The sequence below is a fragment of the Neolamprologus brichardi genome, unplaced genomic scaffold (genome assembly GCF_056152115.1).
Source record: "Neolamprologus brichardi isolate AB-2024 unplaced genomic scaffold, ASM5615211v1 NODE_ptg000031l+_length_7269946_cov_1, whole genome shotgun sequence".
Lineage (NCBI taxonomy): Eukaryota > Metazoa > Chordata > Actinopteri > Cichliformes > Cichlidae > Neolamprologus > Neolamprologus brichardi.
Genome location: NW_028270136.1, coordinates 6,564,401 through 6,581,492, shown reverse-complemented (window position 1 = coordinate 6,581,492; position 17,092 = coordinate 6,564,401). Strand labels below are relative to the sequence as shown.

General features: G+C 35.1%; 1 protein-coding gene across 1 annotated transcript; it reads left to right on the top strand.

Annotated features, from left to right (window-relative positions):
• The first annotated feature begins 6,831 nt into the window (after positions 1 to 6,831).
• On the top strand, positions 6,832 to 7,671 carry LOC148094742 (uncharacterized). Its single transcript, XM_087837417.1, has 2 exons — positions 6,832 to 7,482; positions 7,594 to 7,671. The coding sequence occupies exons 1-2, from the start codon at positions 6,952 to 6,954 to the stop codon at positions 7,669 to 7,671; spliced, it is 609 nt and encodes a 202-aa protein (XP_087693543.1). The 5' UTR covers positions 6,832 to 6,951.
• Positions 7,672 to 17,092: the final 9,421 nt, after the last annotated feature.

The window sequence follows — 17,092 nt, the reverse complement described above, 5'->3', positions numbered from 1 at the left end:
TTTGTACTTAATATAGTATTTGTGCTTAATATAGTATTTCTGCTTTTTATAGTACTTGTACTTAATATAGTATTTGTGCTTAATATAGTATTTCTGCGTTTTATAGTATTTCTGCTTAATATAATATTTCTGCTTAATATAGTATTTCTGCTTTTTATACTATTTCTGCTTTTTATAGTATTTGTGCTTAATATAGTATTTCTGCTAAATTATAGTATTTCTGCTTTTTATAGTATTTCTGCTTTTTATATTATTTCTGCTTAATATAGTATTTCTGCTAAATTATAGTATTTCTGCTTTTTATAGTATTTCTGCTTAATATAGTATTTGTGCTTAATATAGTATTTCTGCTAAATTATAGTATTTCTGCTAAATCATAGTATTTCTGCTATTTTTTGGCATTTGTGATGAATACAGTATTTCTGCTAAAACATAGAATTTCTGCTTTTTATAGTGTTTCTACTTTTTATAGTATTTCTGCTTTTTATAGTATTTCTGCTTAATTATAGTATTTTTGCTTTTTATAGTATTTCTGGTAAATTATAGTATTTCTGCTAAATTATATTATTTCTGCTTTTTATAGTATATCAGCTTTTTATAGTATTCCTGCTAAATTATAGTATTTCTGCTTAATATAGTATTTCTGCTAAATTATAGTATGTCTGCTAAATTATAGTATTTCTGCTAAATTATAGTATTTCTGCTTTTTATAGTATTTGTGCTAAAACATAGTATTTCTACTAAATGTAGTATTTATGCTTAATCATACTATTTCTATATATTACTGCCAGGTCCCCAGGCAGCCAATCCTCTGTGAGGACTGACTCATTCAAATTTACAAATCAGGGCCTGCATGGCTTCCCACCCAGCCAATCATATCTGAGGTCTTCCGTTTCTTCTCTCGTCATATCTCCGCGACGGTTGTACAAAGAGGAATGAAAATCGCAGTCAAAGTACACCAAAGTCCGCTGATTCACCCAGTACAAGAATTATGCTTCTCGTCCACCTAGTTTTTGAGTTACACAACGTTTTGTAACTCCAAAAAACGGCGTTTTTTGCCTCTCACCGCGATCTAATTCTGACTGCTCATCACCCTGTTTTCCAGGCGCCTGCTCTCTTTCTCAGTGGCGCAGTTGGTAGTGACATGGGTCTACAAGCCAAAGATCGTTGGTTCGATTCCACCTTGGTCAACATGTTTTTTTCCCTACAAATTAATACACTATCACAGACCAGTAATTCATATTCACCATTTATTACAATTCTGCAAACTTTTATCATTTTACCAGCTTTTCTAATATGGACCTCACATTCTTGTTAACACTCCATGGCACAAATACTGTTCCCTTTAGGCTCTGTGTATGTGTGTGTGTATCAATATTTCTCCCATTTTAAAGTATTACTCCACCATAATTGTATTTCTGTTAAATCAAAGTACTTTTACTACATCTTAGTACTTCTGCTCAATCATAGTATTTCTGCTAAATCATAGTATTTTTGCCAAATCATGGTTTTTGTGCCAAATCATAACATTTGTGTTATGTTATAGTATTACAACTAAGTGGAGGAATTTCTGTCATGTTACAGTATATGTGCTGATTACAGTATTTCTGCTAAATCATACTATTTCTACTATATTATATTTTTCTTTCTAAATATAGCATTTCTGCTATATAATTGTATTTCTGCTATGTTATAATATTTGTGCTAAACCAGAGTATTTGTGCTGAAACAGTATTTCTGCCAAATGATAGTATTTCTGTCAAATTATAGCATTTGTACTAAAACATAGTATTAATTTAAAATTACAATATTCATAGTTGATCACAGTGTCTCTGGTAAATCACAGTATTTCTGCTATGTTCTACTATTTTTCTAAATCATAGTTTTCTGTAATGTTTAAGTATTTTTGGCTAAATATATTCTTTCTGTTATCTTATACTATTTCTCCTAAATTCTTGTATATTTGAGAAGTTATCATGTTTCTGGTAAGTTACAATATTTCTGCCAAGTTCTGCTATGCTATTGTATATCTGCCAAGTATTATGTTTCCTCTAAGATATTGCAGTTCTGCTAAGTTATTACTTTTTAGCAAAGTTCCTTTGCTTCTCCAAAGTTTTTACAATTTCTGCAACTTTTCAGCTTTTTCAGCTAGTTTTTGCAGACAGCTTCAGCTTTAAAGCATCCACACTGCATTTTCGCAGGAAATGCAAATTTTTCTAGTTGTGTGGATGCTTTAAGGCATCCACACTATTTTTTTCCTGTTTCTCTTTATTCTTTATTCTTTATTATTGTGTGGATGCCCTCATAGGGCATCCACACTATTGAGTTCCTGTTTCTCTTTATTGTGTGGATGCCTGAAAGGGCATCCACACCATTGAGTTCCTGTTTCTCTTTATACTTTATTATTATTCTTCTAGTTGCTTCCGTACACTTTTTGGACCTTAACTACTCCCTCAGTTTTTGTGCTATGTGCACCGTTCAAATCTTAAAAAATTCTGCTCTTTCTGCTAATGCCGGCTATGACTTTTGGTGCTCATAACTTCTATACTTTTTGAGATATTGAATTTTTTTTGCAATATTTTTTGCCCTTTTCTGCCACATTATCAGTGGCCTCACTGATTTTCCTTGCCGGGTTGACCTGTGTTTTAGCTCAGTGAGATGAGCATCCGTTCTCAGACTGGGAGGCCCGGGTTCAAATCCCGCTTATGGCAAAATTTCTTTCAGTTAACAATTAAACGTTTTTAACTCTTTTCAGCAGAAATTCTACAGATTGAACTCTTTTCAGCAGAATTTTTTAATTTTTTCACTACTTTTTAGCACAAATCCCAGCTTTTTCAGCTGTTTTCAGCAAAAACCTCTTTTCAGCAGAATTCTGCTGATTGAACTCTTTTCAGCAGAAATTCTGCTGATTGAACTCTTTTCAGCAGAATTTTAAATTTTTTCACCACTTTTCAGCACAAATCCCAGCTTTTTCAGCTGTTTTCAGCAAAAACCTCTTTTCAGCAGAATTCTGCTCATTAAACTCTTTTCAGCAGAAATTCTGCTCATTGAACTCTTTTCAGCAGAAATTCTGCTCACTGAACTCTTTTCAGCAGAATTATGAATTTTTTCACCACTTTTCAGCATAAATCCCAGCTTTTTAAGCTGTTTTCAGCAAAAAACCCTTTTCAGCAGAAATTCTGCTGATTCATCTCTTTTCAGCAGAATTTTAAATTTTTTCACCACTTTTCAGCACAAATCCCAGCTTTTTCAGCTGTTTTCAGCAAAAACCTCTTTTCAGAAGAATTCTGCTCATTAAACTCTTTTCAGCAGAAATTCTGCTCATTGAACTCTTTTCAGCAGAAATTCTGCTCACTGAACTCTTTTCAGCAGAATTATGAATTTTTTCACCACTTTTCAGCACAAATCCCAGCTTTTTAAGCTGTTTTCAGCAAAAAACCCTTTTCAACAGAAAATCTGCTGATTCATCTCTTTTCAGCAGAATTTTAAATTTTTTCACCACTTTTCAGCACAAATCCCAGCTTTTTCAGCTGTTTTCAGCAAAAACCTCTTTTCAGCAGAATTCTGCTGATTGAACTCTTTTCAGCAGAAATTCTGCTGATTCACCTCTTTTCATCAGAATTTTAAATTTTTTCACCACATTTCAGCAAAAATCCCAGCTTTTTCAGCTTTTTTCAGCAAAAACCTCTTTTCAGCAGAATTCTGCTCATTCACGTCTTTTCAGCAGAAATTCTGCTGATTGAACTCTTTTCAGCAGAATTTTCACCTCTTTTCAGCCCAAATTCTGCTGATTCATCTCTTTTCTGAAAAATTTTCAGCCTTTTCACCACTTTTCAACAAAATTTTCTGCTTCTTCACCTGTATTCAGCAGAATTTTAAGTGTCTTCACCACCATACAACTCTTTGCAACTTTTTCAGCTTTTTTCAGCAGACATCTTCAACGTTAAGGCATCCACACAGCATTTTCGCAGGAAATGCAAATTTTTCTAGTACTTTATTCTAGTTGCTTCCGTACACTTTTTGGCACTTAACTACTTCCACAATTTTTGTGCTATTTTCACCATTCAAATTTTCAACTATTCTGCTATTTTTGCTCTTTCCGGCTATATCTTTTGGTATTTTTCACTATTATACTTTTTAAAATATTAAGCTTTTTTCCTTTAATTTGTCCCATTGAAATGAATGGGAAACTTCCGCAATTCTGCTAAAACTTGCTTGTTTTTGAAACTTAACTACTTCCTCATATTTTCACTTAGAACAACCATTCAAACTTTAAAATGTTCTCAAATTATTGGGCTATTCAGGTATAAATCAGCTTTTTCAAATCTTTTACCATTTTATTTTTATCCCTCTTAAAGTTTTGAGATGCAAAATTGTGATTTTTCACAAAATACATGCGTTGTTATGGTTGCTATGCACTTGGTTCTAAGTGAGACACTGAAGGTTTCGCAGTCTTCTCTTCATGTCCAAACAACTTCTTGCTACTTGCTCAATTTTCACTCAACTTCCACAAATTATACATCAAAACGTAGGTATTTTTGCTGGCTTTCAGAAAATGTCACTATCATTGTTGTGAGATTTATAGAATTTTAGCAAATCTCCTCAGACCAACACAAAGTCTCAAAACTCTCCATAGAAAGTCAATGGAGAGTTTCTTCAAAATCACCGCTTGATTTCTGTAATGAGAGGCATATTCGAATCGTCATATCTCCCCAACGAAGCGAAGTTAAAACACGAGGCTTGTCCCAGTATATCTTCAGACATTCCTGACGCTCACAATTCAAGAATTTTTTTCTCACCTATTACCGTTCTGAGATGAGTTAGACTTGTTTGAGGGTAGGAAATTCTTCCTTCGCTCAGATTTCTTCAGGTTTCAAACTCTGGAAATGAACCACTTTTTTCTCTCGTCATATCTTTTTTTTGGATTTCCACAGAGACCTGAAAATTTCCATGACTGTTCACCAAAGCCTGCTGTCTCTTACGGTGAAAGAATGATATTGATACTCCAAATAGATCTAGAGTTACAAAGCGTTGTTTGAGGGCAGGTCAAGGCAGTTTTCGCTTCGCCTCTACTCAGTTATGGTGCATTACAAGTCAAATATCTTTAATAATTCATATTTTAATGATAAATTGTCAACACTTGAAGATTCCCCCATCTCTTCTGAACAAAACGGTGTAAGAATGACCGTTCTAGCCCCTACGGTTAGGAAATTATGGTCATTTGTTTGAGTTTAGTCCTCACTATGAGAAATAGACTGCAAAAATCCTGCCTTTCTGCTGCGTGTGTAAAAACGGCTGCACCTGTTTTGGCGGGAAAAAGTACACAGCCTCTCTGATTGGTGGATTCAAATTTAGCAGCTCCCAGGCTGCTTGACTGACCTAAAAACTTGCTTCTCTCTCTTTCTGTGTGTGTGTGTGTGTTATAGTATTTCTAAATGATTGTATTTCTGCTTTTTATAATATTTCTGCTAAATGAAAGTATTCTTGCTTTTTATAGTATTTCTGATTTTTGTAGTATTTCTGCTTAATATAGTATTTCTATTTTTAACAGTATTTCTGCTTTTTATAGTATTTCTGCTTTTCGTAGTATTTCTGCTTTTTGTAGTATTTCTGCTTAATATATTATTTCTGTTTTTAATAGTATTTCTGCTTTTTATAGTATTTCTGCTTTTTATAGGATTCCTGCTTTTTATAGGATTTTTACTTAATATAGTATTTCTGCTAAATTATAGTATTTCTGCTTTTTATAGTATTTGTGCTTAATATAATATTTCTGCTAAATTATAGTATTTCTGATTTTTATAGGATTTCTGCTTTTAATAGTATTTCTGCTAAATTATAGTATTTCTGTTTTTAATAGTATTTCTGCTTTTTATAGTATTTCTGCTTTTTATAGGATTTCTGCTTTTTATAGGATTTTTACTTAATATAGTATTTCTGGTAAATTATAGTATTTCTGCTTTTTATAGTATTTGTGCTTAATATAATATTTCTGCTAAATTATAGTATTTCTGCTTTTTATAGTATTTCTGCTTTTAATAGTATTTCTGCTAAATTATAGTATTTCTGCTTTTTATAGGATTTGTGCTTAATATAGTATTTCTGCTAAATTATAGTATTTCTGCTTTTTATAGGATTTGTGCTTAATATAGTATTTGTGCTTAATATAGTATTTCTGCTAAATTATAGTATTTCTGCTAAATTATAGTATTTCTGCTAAATTATAATATTTCTGCTTTTTATAGTATTTCTGCTTTTTATAGGATTTCTGCTTTTTATAGGATTTTTACTTAATATAGTATTTCTGGTAAATTATAGTATTTCTGCTTTTTATAGTATTTGTGCTTAATATAATATTTCTGCTAAATTATAGTATTTCTGCTTTTTATAGTATTTCTGCTTTTAATAGTATTTCTGCTAAATTATAGTATTTCTGCTTTTTATAGGATTTGTGCTTAATATAGTATTTCTGCTAAATTATAGTATTTCTGCTTTTTATAGGATTTGTGCTTAATATAGTATTTGTGCTTAATATAGTATTTCTGCTAAATTATAGTATTTCTGCTAAATTATAATATTTCTGCTTTTTATAGTATTTCTGCTTTTTATAGCATTTGTGCTTAATATAGTATTTGTGCTTAATGTAGTATTTCTGCTAAATTATAGTATTTCTGCTTTTTATAGGATTTGTGCTTAATATATGTCAGGGTTCTTCGTCTGAGCAACCCAGGATCCATGAGCAGTTATGGACTAGTTATATCTTATGTATTTTTGGTGTTGCTTCCCCTTTTGCTCTATGCTTGTACATATGTGGAGAAGCTTGTTAAATTCCCCTGGCTGGTGGACTCCCTCAATCCAGTTGTCCTGGACTTCCTGCTTTCCACCCTCCACCTCCACTCTCCTCCTCAGGCTGCTCACCGGCCCGGACCGCTGGTGGATTCACAGCCTGAGATGCCGGCCCTGACGTCTACACGGAAACGACGTTCGCTCCACCGGCTTTCCTCACCGCAGCCTAATCCACGAACTTCTCAAGAGTCGGCTGTGGTGAGTAGTACGGACAATTTTCCATTTCCCTCCCCATCTGGTTTTGTGTCTGCAGTGGACGAGCCGACAGCGCAGGTAACATCACCTCGGTCAGAGGTCTCCACACCACTCGCTGCTTCAACATCTGCAGCTGTGGCACCGCCGTCATCTCATCCGCCTGCAGTCACCCTTCTACCATCTTCTTCACCGGCTGCTACGTCACCACCCGGACCTGCCCTGCCCGAGCAGGAGCTTGGCGAGCCGGAGGATCTCGCACTGCCCGAGCAGGAGCTCGGCGAGCCGGTGGAGCTCGCACTGCCCGAGCAGAAGCTCGGCGAGCCAGTGGAGCTCGCACTGCCCGAGCAGTTGCTCGGCGAGCCGGTGGAGCCAGCGCCGCTGCCGGAGGAGCTCAGCGAGCCGGTGGAGCCAGCGCTGCTGCCGGAGGAGCTCAGCGAGCCGGTGGAGCCAGCGCCGCTGCCCGGCGAGCAGGAGAAGCCAGCGCCGCTGCCAAAGGAGCCCGCGCCGCTGCTCGGCGAGCAGGAGAAGCCAGCGCCGCTGCTCGGCGAGCAGGTGGAGCCCGCGCCGGAGCTCGGCGAGCAGGTGGAGCCCGCGCCGGAGCTCGGCGAGCGAGTGGAGCCCGCGCCCTAGCCGGGGGACCTCGGCGAGCGGGAGGAGCCCGCGCCGCAGCCGGGGGAGATCGGCGAGCGGGATGCGCCGCTGCGGGATGCGCGGTCTGACTTTGGGACTGTGACCTGGGAGGGTTTGTTGTTTGTTGTTTTTGCTTGTTTTGGTTCTGGCTACTTAAGAGAGTCTTGGAGCTCCCACCGACGCGGGATCATTGCGTGAGACTCCACGTCAGTCATCCAGTTGTGCTTGGTTAGTGTGTGTGTATATGCCCGCGATTGTATGTGTCCTGACGGCTGCTTCTATTGTGTCCAGAGGAGAGGGGTGGAGTGCCAGACAGCAGCCAGCACGGGGAGTGCTGAGACACGGGAGCGGAGAGCACAAACAGTGGGAGAAGACACAACACGGGAGTCTGGGGAAAGCACGGGAATTTGTTGTTATTTCCACACACTGTAAATAAACGCACTGTTTATACACAGAGCACTGCGCCTGGGTCCTCCTTCCCCACACCCCCGTGACAATATAGTATTTGTGCTAAATTATAGTATTTCTGTAAAATTATAGTATTTCTGCTTTTTATAGTATTTCTGCTTAATCATACTATTTCTATATATTACTGCCAGGTCCCCAGGCAGCCAATCCTCTGTGAGGACTGAGACACTTAGCCCTGAAATTTACATATCAGGGCCTGCACGGCTTCCCAGCCAGCCAATCATATCTGAGGTCTGCCGTTTCTTCTCTCGTCATATCTCAGCGCGCCTCTCACCGCGATCTAATTCTGACTGCTCATGACCCTGTCTTCCAGGCGCCCGCTCTCTTTCCCAGTGGCGCAGTTGGTAATGACACGGGTCTTTAACCAAAAGGTCGTGGGTTCAATCCCACATTGGTCAACATGTTTTTTTCCCTACAAATTAATACACTAACACAACCCAGTAATTCATATTCATCATTTATTACAATTCTGCAAACTTTTTTATGATTTTACCAGCTTTTCTAATATGGACCTCACATTCTTGTTAACACTCCATGGCACAAATACTGTTCCCTTTAGGCTCTGTGTATGTGTGTGTGTATCAATATTTCTCCCATTTTAAAGTATTACTCCTCCATAATTGTATTTCTGTTAAATCAAAGTACTTTTACTACATCTTAGTACTTAGTACTGGTAGTAGTACTGCTCAATCATAGTATTTCTGCTAAATCATAGTATTTTTGCCAAATCATGGTTTTTGTGCCAAATCATAACATTTGTGTTATGTTATAGTATTACTACTAAGTGGAGGAATTTCTGTCATGTTACAGTATATGTGTTGATTACAGTATTTCTGCTAAATCATATTATTTCTACTATATTATTTTTCTCTTTCTAAATATAGCATTTCTGCTATATAATTGTATTTCTGCTATGTTATAATATTTGTGCTAAACCAGAGTATTTGTGCTGAAACATAGTATTTCTGCCAAATGATAGTATTTCTGTCAAATTATAGTATTTGTGCTAAAACATAGTATTAATTTAAAATTACAATATTCATATTTGATCACAGTTTCTCTGGTAAATCACAGTATTTCTGCTATGTTGTACTATTTTTCTAAATCATAGTGTTTCTGTAATGTTTAAGTATTTTTGGCTAAATGTATTCTTTCTGTTATCTTATACTATTTCTCCTAAATTCTTGTATATTTGAGAAGTTATCATGTTTCTGGTAAGTTACAATATTTCTGCCATGTTCTGCTATGCTATTGTTTTTCTGCCAAGTATTATGTTTCCTCTAAGATATTGCAGTTCTGCTAAGTTATTACTTTTTAGCAAAGTTCCTTTGCTTCTGCAAAGTTTTTACAATTTCTGCAACATTTCAGCTTTTTCAGCTAGTTTTTGCAGACAGCTTCAGCTTTAAAGCATCCACACTGCATTTTCGCAGGAAATGCAAATTTTTCTAGTTCTTTATTATTATTCTTCAAGTTGCTCCCGTTTTTTCCGTTTTTTGGACTTTAACTACTTCCTCAGTTTTCAGCCGATTTTCTCAGTTCAAACTCTAAACTATTCTGCTCTTTCTGCTCTTTTCTGCTATGACTTTTGGTGTTTATTACTATTATACTTTTTAAAATATTACACTTTTTTCCTTTTTTTTGTCCCATTGAAATGAATGGAAAACTTCCACAGTTCTGCTAAAACTTGCTTGTTTTTGAAACTTAACTACTTCCTTATACTTTCACCTAGAAACTCCATTCAAACTTTAAAATGTTCTCAAATGATTGGGCTATTCCTGTATGATTCAGCTTTTTCAGATATTCTACCGTTTTCATCTTATCCCTCTTGAAGTTTTCAGTTGCAAAATTGTGATTTTTCAGAAAATACATGCGTTGTTATGGTTGCTATGCAATTAACTCAGAGTGGACACTCGTCCTTTCTGAATTTTTTTTTCATGTCCGAACAACTTCGTGCTACTCACTCAATTTCCACTCAACCCCCACAAATTATACATCAAAACGTAGGTATTTTTGCTGGCTTTAAGAAAACGTCACCATCATTGTTGTGGGATTTACAGATTTTTTGCAAATCTCCTCAGAGCAACACAAAGTCTGAAAACTCTCCATAGACAGTCAATGGAGAGTTTGTTCAAAATCACCACTGGAATTCTCTAATGAGAGGCATTTTCAAATCGTCATATCTCCTTAACGAAGCAAAGTTGAGACATGAGGCTTGTGCCAATATATCTTCAGACACTCTTGATGCTCACAATTCAAGAATTTTTTTCGCACCTATTACCGTTTGGCCATGAATTACATTTGTTTGAGGGTAGGAAATTTGTCCCTCGTTCAGATTTTTTCAGATTTCAAACTCTGGAAATGAGGCACTTTTTTCTCTCGTCATATCTTTTTGATGGATTTCAACAGAGCCCTGAAAATTTCCATCACTGTTCACCAAAGCCTGCTGTTTCTTACGGTGAAAGAATGATTTTGATGCTCCATATAGATTTAGAGTTACCAAAGGTTGTTTGAGGGCAAGTCAAGGCAGTTTTTGCTTCGCCTCTACTCAGTTACAGTGTGTTACAAGTCATATATCTTTAATCATTTATACTTTATCTCTGAGTTATGAAGACCTGAAGATTCCCCCATCTCTTTTGAACAAAACGATGTCAGAATGACTGCTCTAGCCCCTACTGTTAGGAAATTAAGGCCATTTGTTCGAGGGGAATCCTGAATGTCAGAAATACACTGAAGAAAACTCATATCTCTCTCTGTGTCTGTGTGTGTAAGGGCTGATTAGAGCAGGTGCAGCTAATTTAACTGACCTAGATATACCATGCCCAGACTCTCAACAGCCCCTGTTCACTTTACCCTCTGTGTCTGTGTGTCTGTGTATCAATATTTCTCCTATGTTTAAGTATCACTCCTCAATCATAGTATTTCTGCTAAAGCAAAGTACTTCTACTACATCTTAGTGCTTCTGCTAAATCATAGTATTTCTGCTAAATCATAGTATTTTTGCAAAATCATGGTATTTGTGCAAAATCATGGTTTTGGAGCCAAATCATATGTTATATTATTACTACTAAATGGAGGAATTTCTGTTATGTTATATTATATCTGCTGAATATAGTATATCTGCCAAATCATAGTATTTATCACAAATCATAGTATTTTTTCCAAATTACAGTATTTCTGCTAAAAAGCAGAAATAGTACCTTTTAGCAGAATTTTCAGCCAAAAGATAGTATTTATGTTAAAACATAGTATTTCTGCTAAATCATAGTATTTGTACTGAGACATAGTATTTCTGCTCAATCATAGTATTTGTACTAAATTATAGTATTTCAATCAAATCATAGTATTTGTGCCAAAGCATTGTATTTGTATGGAGTCATAGTATTTCTTCTAAATCATAGTATTTCAATCAAATCTCAAAACTGCTAAAGTGCAGTATTTCGGCTGAATCATAGTATTTGTACCCAATCATAGTATTTCTGCCATATCATCGTATTTGTGCCAAATCATGGTATTTTTGCCAAATTATAGTATTCGTGCCCACTAAATATTTCTGTTATGTTATAGTATTACTACTAAGTCGTAGAATATCTGTTATGTTATAGTGTATCTGCGGAATATAGTATATGTGCCAAATCATAGTATTTATACCAAATCACAGTATTTGTGCTAAAACATAGTATTTCTGCCATATTGTGGTATTTGTGCAAGAACATTGAACTGTTATGTTATAGTATTACTACTAAGTCATAGTATTTCTGCTTTGTTATAGTATTTGTGCTAAAACGTAGTATTTCTGCCAAGTCATAGAATTACTGCAATTTCATAGTATTTTGAGGAAATCTGTTATGTTATAGTATTACTACTAAGTAATAGTATTTCTGCCAAATCATAGTATTTCTGCTAAAACGTAGTATTTCTGCCAAATCATAGTATTACTGCTATTTCATACTATTTAAGCGAAATTACAGTGTTTCTGCAAAAACATTGCATTTCTGCTAAATCATAGTATTTCTGTAATCTTATAGTACTTGTACTCAATTATAGTATTTGTGCCAAAGTTTAGTATTTCTGCCAAATCATATTATCTCTGCTAAATCATAGTGTCTGCCAAATCATAGCATTTGTACCAAAACATAGTATTACTGCTAAATCATAGTATTTGAGCTAAATCATAGTATTTGTGCTAAAACATAGTATTTCTTCCAAATCATAGTATTTGTGCCAAAGCATAGTATTTCTTCCAAATCATAGTAAAACTGCACAATAAAGGTTCTTGAGCCACATCAGTGTTTGTGCTAAAACATAGTATTTGTGCCAAATCATAGTATTTCTTCTAAATCCTAGTAATTCTGCTCAATGATAGAATTTCTGCTATGCTGTAGTACTTTTTGCTAGATTGTAGTACTTCTGCTAAGTCAAAGTATTTCATGTAAATCATAGTATTTCTACCAAGTCCCAGTATTTCTGATAAATCATAAATCATAAATAATGTTTAAGCACAAATTGTATGATTTGGCTCAAATACTATGATTTGGCAGACTTTTCTGTGTTTCAGCAAAAATGCATTTGGCAGGAAAAAATATTATTTAGTATAAATACTAAGTTTTAGCAGAAATACTATGTTTAAACTTTAAAAAATTCTGCTATTTCTCCTAATGTGTGTTATGACTTTTGACCATTGAAATGAAAGGAACACATTATCAATATGGTCACTGATTTTGCATCCGTTCTCAGACTGGGAGGCCCGGGTTCAAATCCCGCTTATGGCAAAATTTCTTTCGGTTAACAGTAAAACTTTTTTAAATCTTTTCAACACAAATTTCAGCTTTTTCACCCCTTTTCAACAGAATTTTCCATTTTTTCACTCCTTTTCAGCACAAATCCTAGCTTTTTCAGCTGTTTTCAGCAAAAACCTATTTTCAGCAGAATTCTGCTCATTCAGCTCTTTTCAGCAGAAATTCTGCTAATTGAACTCTTTTCAGCAGAATTTTTACCTCTTTTCAGCCCAAATTCTGCTTATTCACCTCTTCTGCAAAATTTTCAGCCTTTTCACCTCTTATCAGCACAAATCTCAGCTGTTTTCAGAAAAAAACTCTTTTGAGCAGAAATTCTGCTGATTCATCTCTTTTCAGCACTACTTTCTTCTTCTCAACCTCTTTTCAGCAGAAATTCTGCTGATTCATCTCTTTTCTGAAAAAATTTCAGCCTTTTCACCTCTTATCAGCACAATTCTCAGCCGCTTCTGCTCATTTCAGCAAAATTGTCAGTCTCTCCACCACTTCGTTGTGAGAATGACTTTGGTCAGTGAGATTAATAGCTGTCCTGAAACCAGGAGGGCCAGGTTCAAATCCTGCTCAGGGCAACTTTTTTTTTTTCACCACTTTTCAGCAAAATTTCTCCGTCTTTACCCCTATAAGTAGAATTTTTTGCTTTTCATCATTTTTCAGCAAAAATTTTATGCTTCTTCACCTGTTTTCAGCAGAATTTTCAGTTTTCTCACCACCATACAACTTTTTGCAACTTTTCAACTTTTTCAGCTTTTTTCAGCAGACATCTTCAGCGTTAAGGCATCCACACAGCATTTTCGCAGGAAATGCAAATTTTTCTAGTTGTGTGGATGCTTTAAGGCATCCACACTATTGTTTTCCTGTTTCTCTTTATTCTTTATTATTATTATTCTAGTTGCCACTTTTTGTACTTTTTTGGCACTTAACTACTTCCACAATTTTCAGCCGATTTTCACCGTTCAAATTTTAAACTATTCTGCTATTTCTGCTAATGATCGCTATGACTTTTGGTATTTTTTGCTATTATACTTTTTAAAATATTAAGCTTTTTTCCTTTAATTTGTCCCATTGAAATGAATGGAAAACTTCCGCAATTCTGCTAAAACTTGCTTGTTTTTGAAACTTAACTACTTCCTCATACTTTCACCTAGAACAACCATTCAAACTTTAAAATGTTCACAAATTATTGGGCTATTCATGTATGATTCAGCTTTTTCATATCTGTTACCATTTTCATCTTATCCCTTTTCAAGTTTTGAGTTTCATCTTTGTGATTTTTCACAAAATACATGGGTTGTTATGGTTGCTATGCAGTTGGTTCTAAGTGAGACACTGTAGGTTTCACAGTCTTCTCTTCATGTCCGAACAACTTCTTGCTACTTGCTCAATTTTCACTCAACTCCCACAAATTATACATCAAAACGTAGGTATTTTTGCTGGCTTTCAGAAAATGTCACTATCATTGTTGTGGGATTTATAGAATTTTGGCAAATCTCCTCAGACCAACACAAAGTCGGAAAACTCTCCATAGAAAGTCAATGGAGAGTTTGTTCAAAATCACCGCTTGATTTCTGTAATGAGAGGCATATTCGAATCGTCATATCTCCTTATCGAAGCGACGTTAAGACATGAGGCTTGTCCCGATATATCTTCAGACACTCTTGACGCTCACAAATCAAGAATTTTTTTCTCACCTATTACCATTTGGCCATGAATTACGTTTGTTTGAGGGTAGGAAATTCGTCCTTCGCTCACATTTCTTCAGCTTTCAAACTCTGGAAATGAACCACTTTTTTCTCTCGTCATATCTTTTTGATAGATTTCCACAAAGACCTGAAAATTTCCATGCCTGTTCACCAAAGCCTGCTGTCTCTTACGGTGAAAGAATGATATCGATACTCCAAATAGATTTAGAGTTAGAAAGCGTTGTTTGAGGGCAAGTCAAGGCAGTTTTCGCTTCGCCTCTATTCAGTTATGGTGCATTACAAGTCAAATATCTTTAATAATTCATATTTTAATGATAAATTGTCAACACTTGAAGATTCCCCCATCTCTTCTGAACAAAACGGTGTAAGAATGACCATTCTAGCCCCTACGGTTAGGAAATTATGGCCATTTGTTTGGAGGGTAGTCCTCACTATGAGAAATAGACTGCAAAAATCCTGTCTCTCTGCTGTGTGTGTAAAAACGGCTGCACCTGTTTTGGCGGGAAAATGTACACAGCATCTCTGATTGGTTGATTCAAATCCAGCAGCTCCCAGGCTGCTTGACTGATCTATAAAGTTGCTTCTCTCTCTTTCTGTGTGTGTTATAGTATTTCTAAATTATAGTATTTCTGCTTTTTATAGTATTTCTGCTAAATTATACTATTTCTGCTTTTAATAGGATTTGCGCTTAATATAGTATTTCTGCTTTTAATAGTATTTGTGCTTAATATAGTAGTTCTGCTTTTTATAAGATTTGTGCTTAATATAGTATTTCTGCTTTTTATAGGATTTGTGCTTAATATAGTATTTTTGCTTTTTATAGTATTTCTGCTAAATTATAGTATTTCTGCTACATTATAGTATTTCTGCTTTTAATAGTATTTGTGCTTAATATAGTAGTTCTGCTTTTTATAAGATTTGTGCTTAATATAGTATTTCTGCTTTTTATAGGATTTGTGCTTAATATAGTATTTTTGCTTTTTATAGTATTTCTGCTACATTATAGTATTTCTGCTTTTTATAGTATTTGTGCTTAATATAGTGTTTCTGCTAAATTACAGTATTTCTGCTTTTTATAGTATTTCTGCTAAATTATAGTGTTTCTGCTAAATTATAGTATTTCTGCTAAATTATAGTATTTCTGCTTTTTATACGATTTGTGCTTAATATAGGATTTGTGCTTAATATAGTATTTGTGCTAAATTATAGTATTTCTGCTAAATTATAGTATTTCTCCTTTTTATAGGATTTGTGCTTAATATAGTATTTCTGCTAAATTATAGTATTTCTGCTTTTTATAGTATTTGTGCTTCATTTAGTATTTGTGCTTAATATAGTATTTCTGCTAAATTATAGTATTTCTGCTTTTTGTAGTATTTGTGCTAAAACATAGTATTTCTACTAAATGTAGTATTTATGCTTAATCATACTATTTCTATATATTACTGCCAGGTCCCCAGGCAGCCAATCCTCTGTGGACTGAGACATTTAGCCCTGAAATTTACAAATCAGGGCCTGCACGGCTTCCCAGCCAGCCAATTATATCTGAGGTGTGCCGTTTCTTCTCTCGTCATATCTCAGCAACGGTTGTACAAAGAGCAATGAAAATCGCAGTCAAAGTACACCAAAGTCCGCTGATTCACCCAGTTCAAGAATTATGTTTCTAGTCCACCTAGTTTTTGAGTTACACGACATTTTGTAACTCCAAAAAACGGCGTTTTTCGCCTCTCACCTGAATCTAATTCTGACTGCTCATCAACCTGTTTTCCAGGCACTCAGTCTCTTTCATAGTGGCGCAGGTGGTAGTGACATGGGTCTACAAGCCAAAGGTCGTTGGTTCGATTCCACCTTGGTCAACATGTTTTTTTCCCTACAAATTAATACACTATCACAGACCAGTAATTCATATTTATAATTTATCACAATTTTGCAAACTTTTATCATTTTACCAGCTTTTCTAATATGGACCTCAGATTCTTGTTAACACTCCATGGCACAAATACTGTTCCCTTTAGGCTCTGTGTATGTGTGTGTGTATCAATATTTCTCCTATTTTAAAGTATTACTCCTCCATAATTGTATTTCTGTTAAATCAAAGTACTTTTACTACATCTTAGTACTTCTGCTCAATCATAGTATTTCTGCTAAATCATAGTATTTTTGCCAAATCCTGGTTTTTGTGCCAAATCATAACATTTGTGTTATGTTATAGTATTACTACTAAGTGGAGGAATTTCTGTCATGTTACAGTATATGTGCTGATTACAGTATTTCTGCTAAATCCTATTATTTCTACTATATTATATTTTTCTTTCTAAATATAGCATTTCTGCTATATAATTGTATTTCTGCTATGTTATAATATTTGTGCTAAACCAGAGTATTTGTGCTGAAACATAGTATTTCTGCCAAATGATAGTATTTCTGTCAAATTATAGTATTTGTGCTAAAACAGTATTA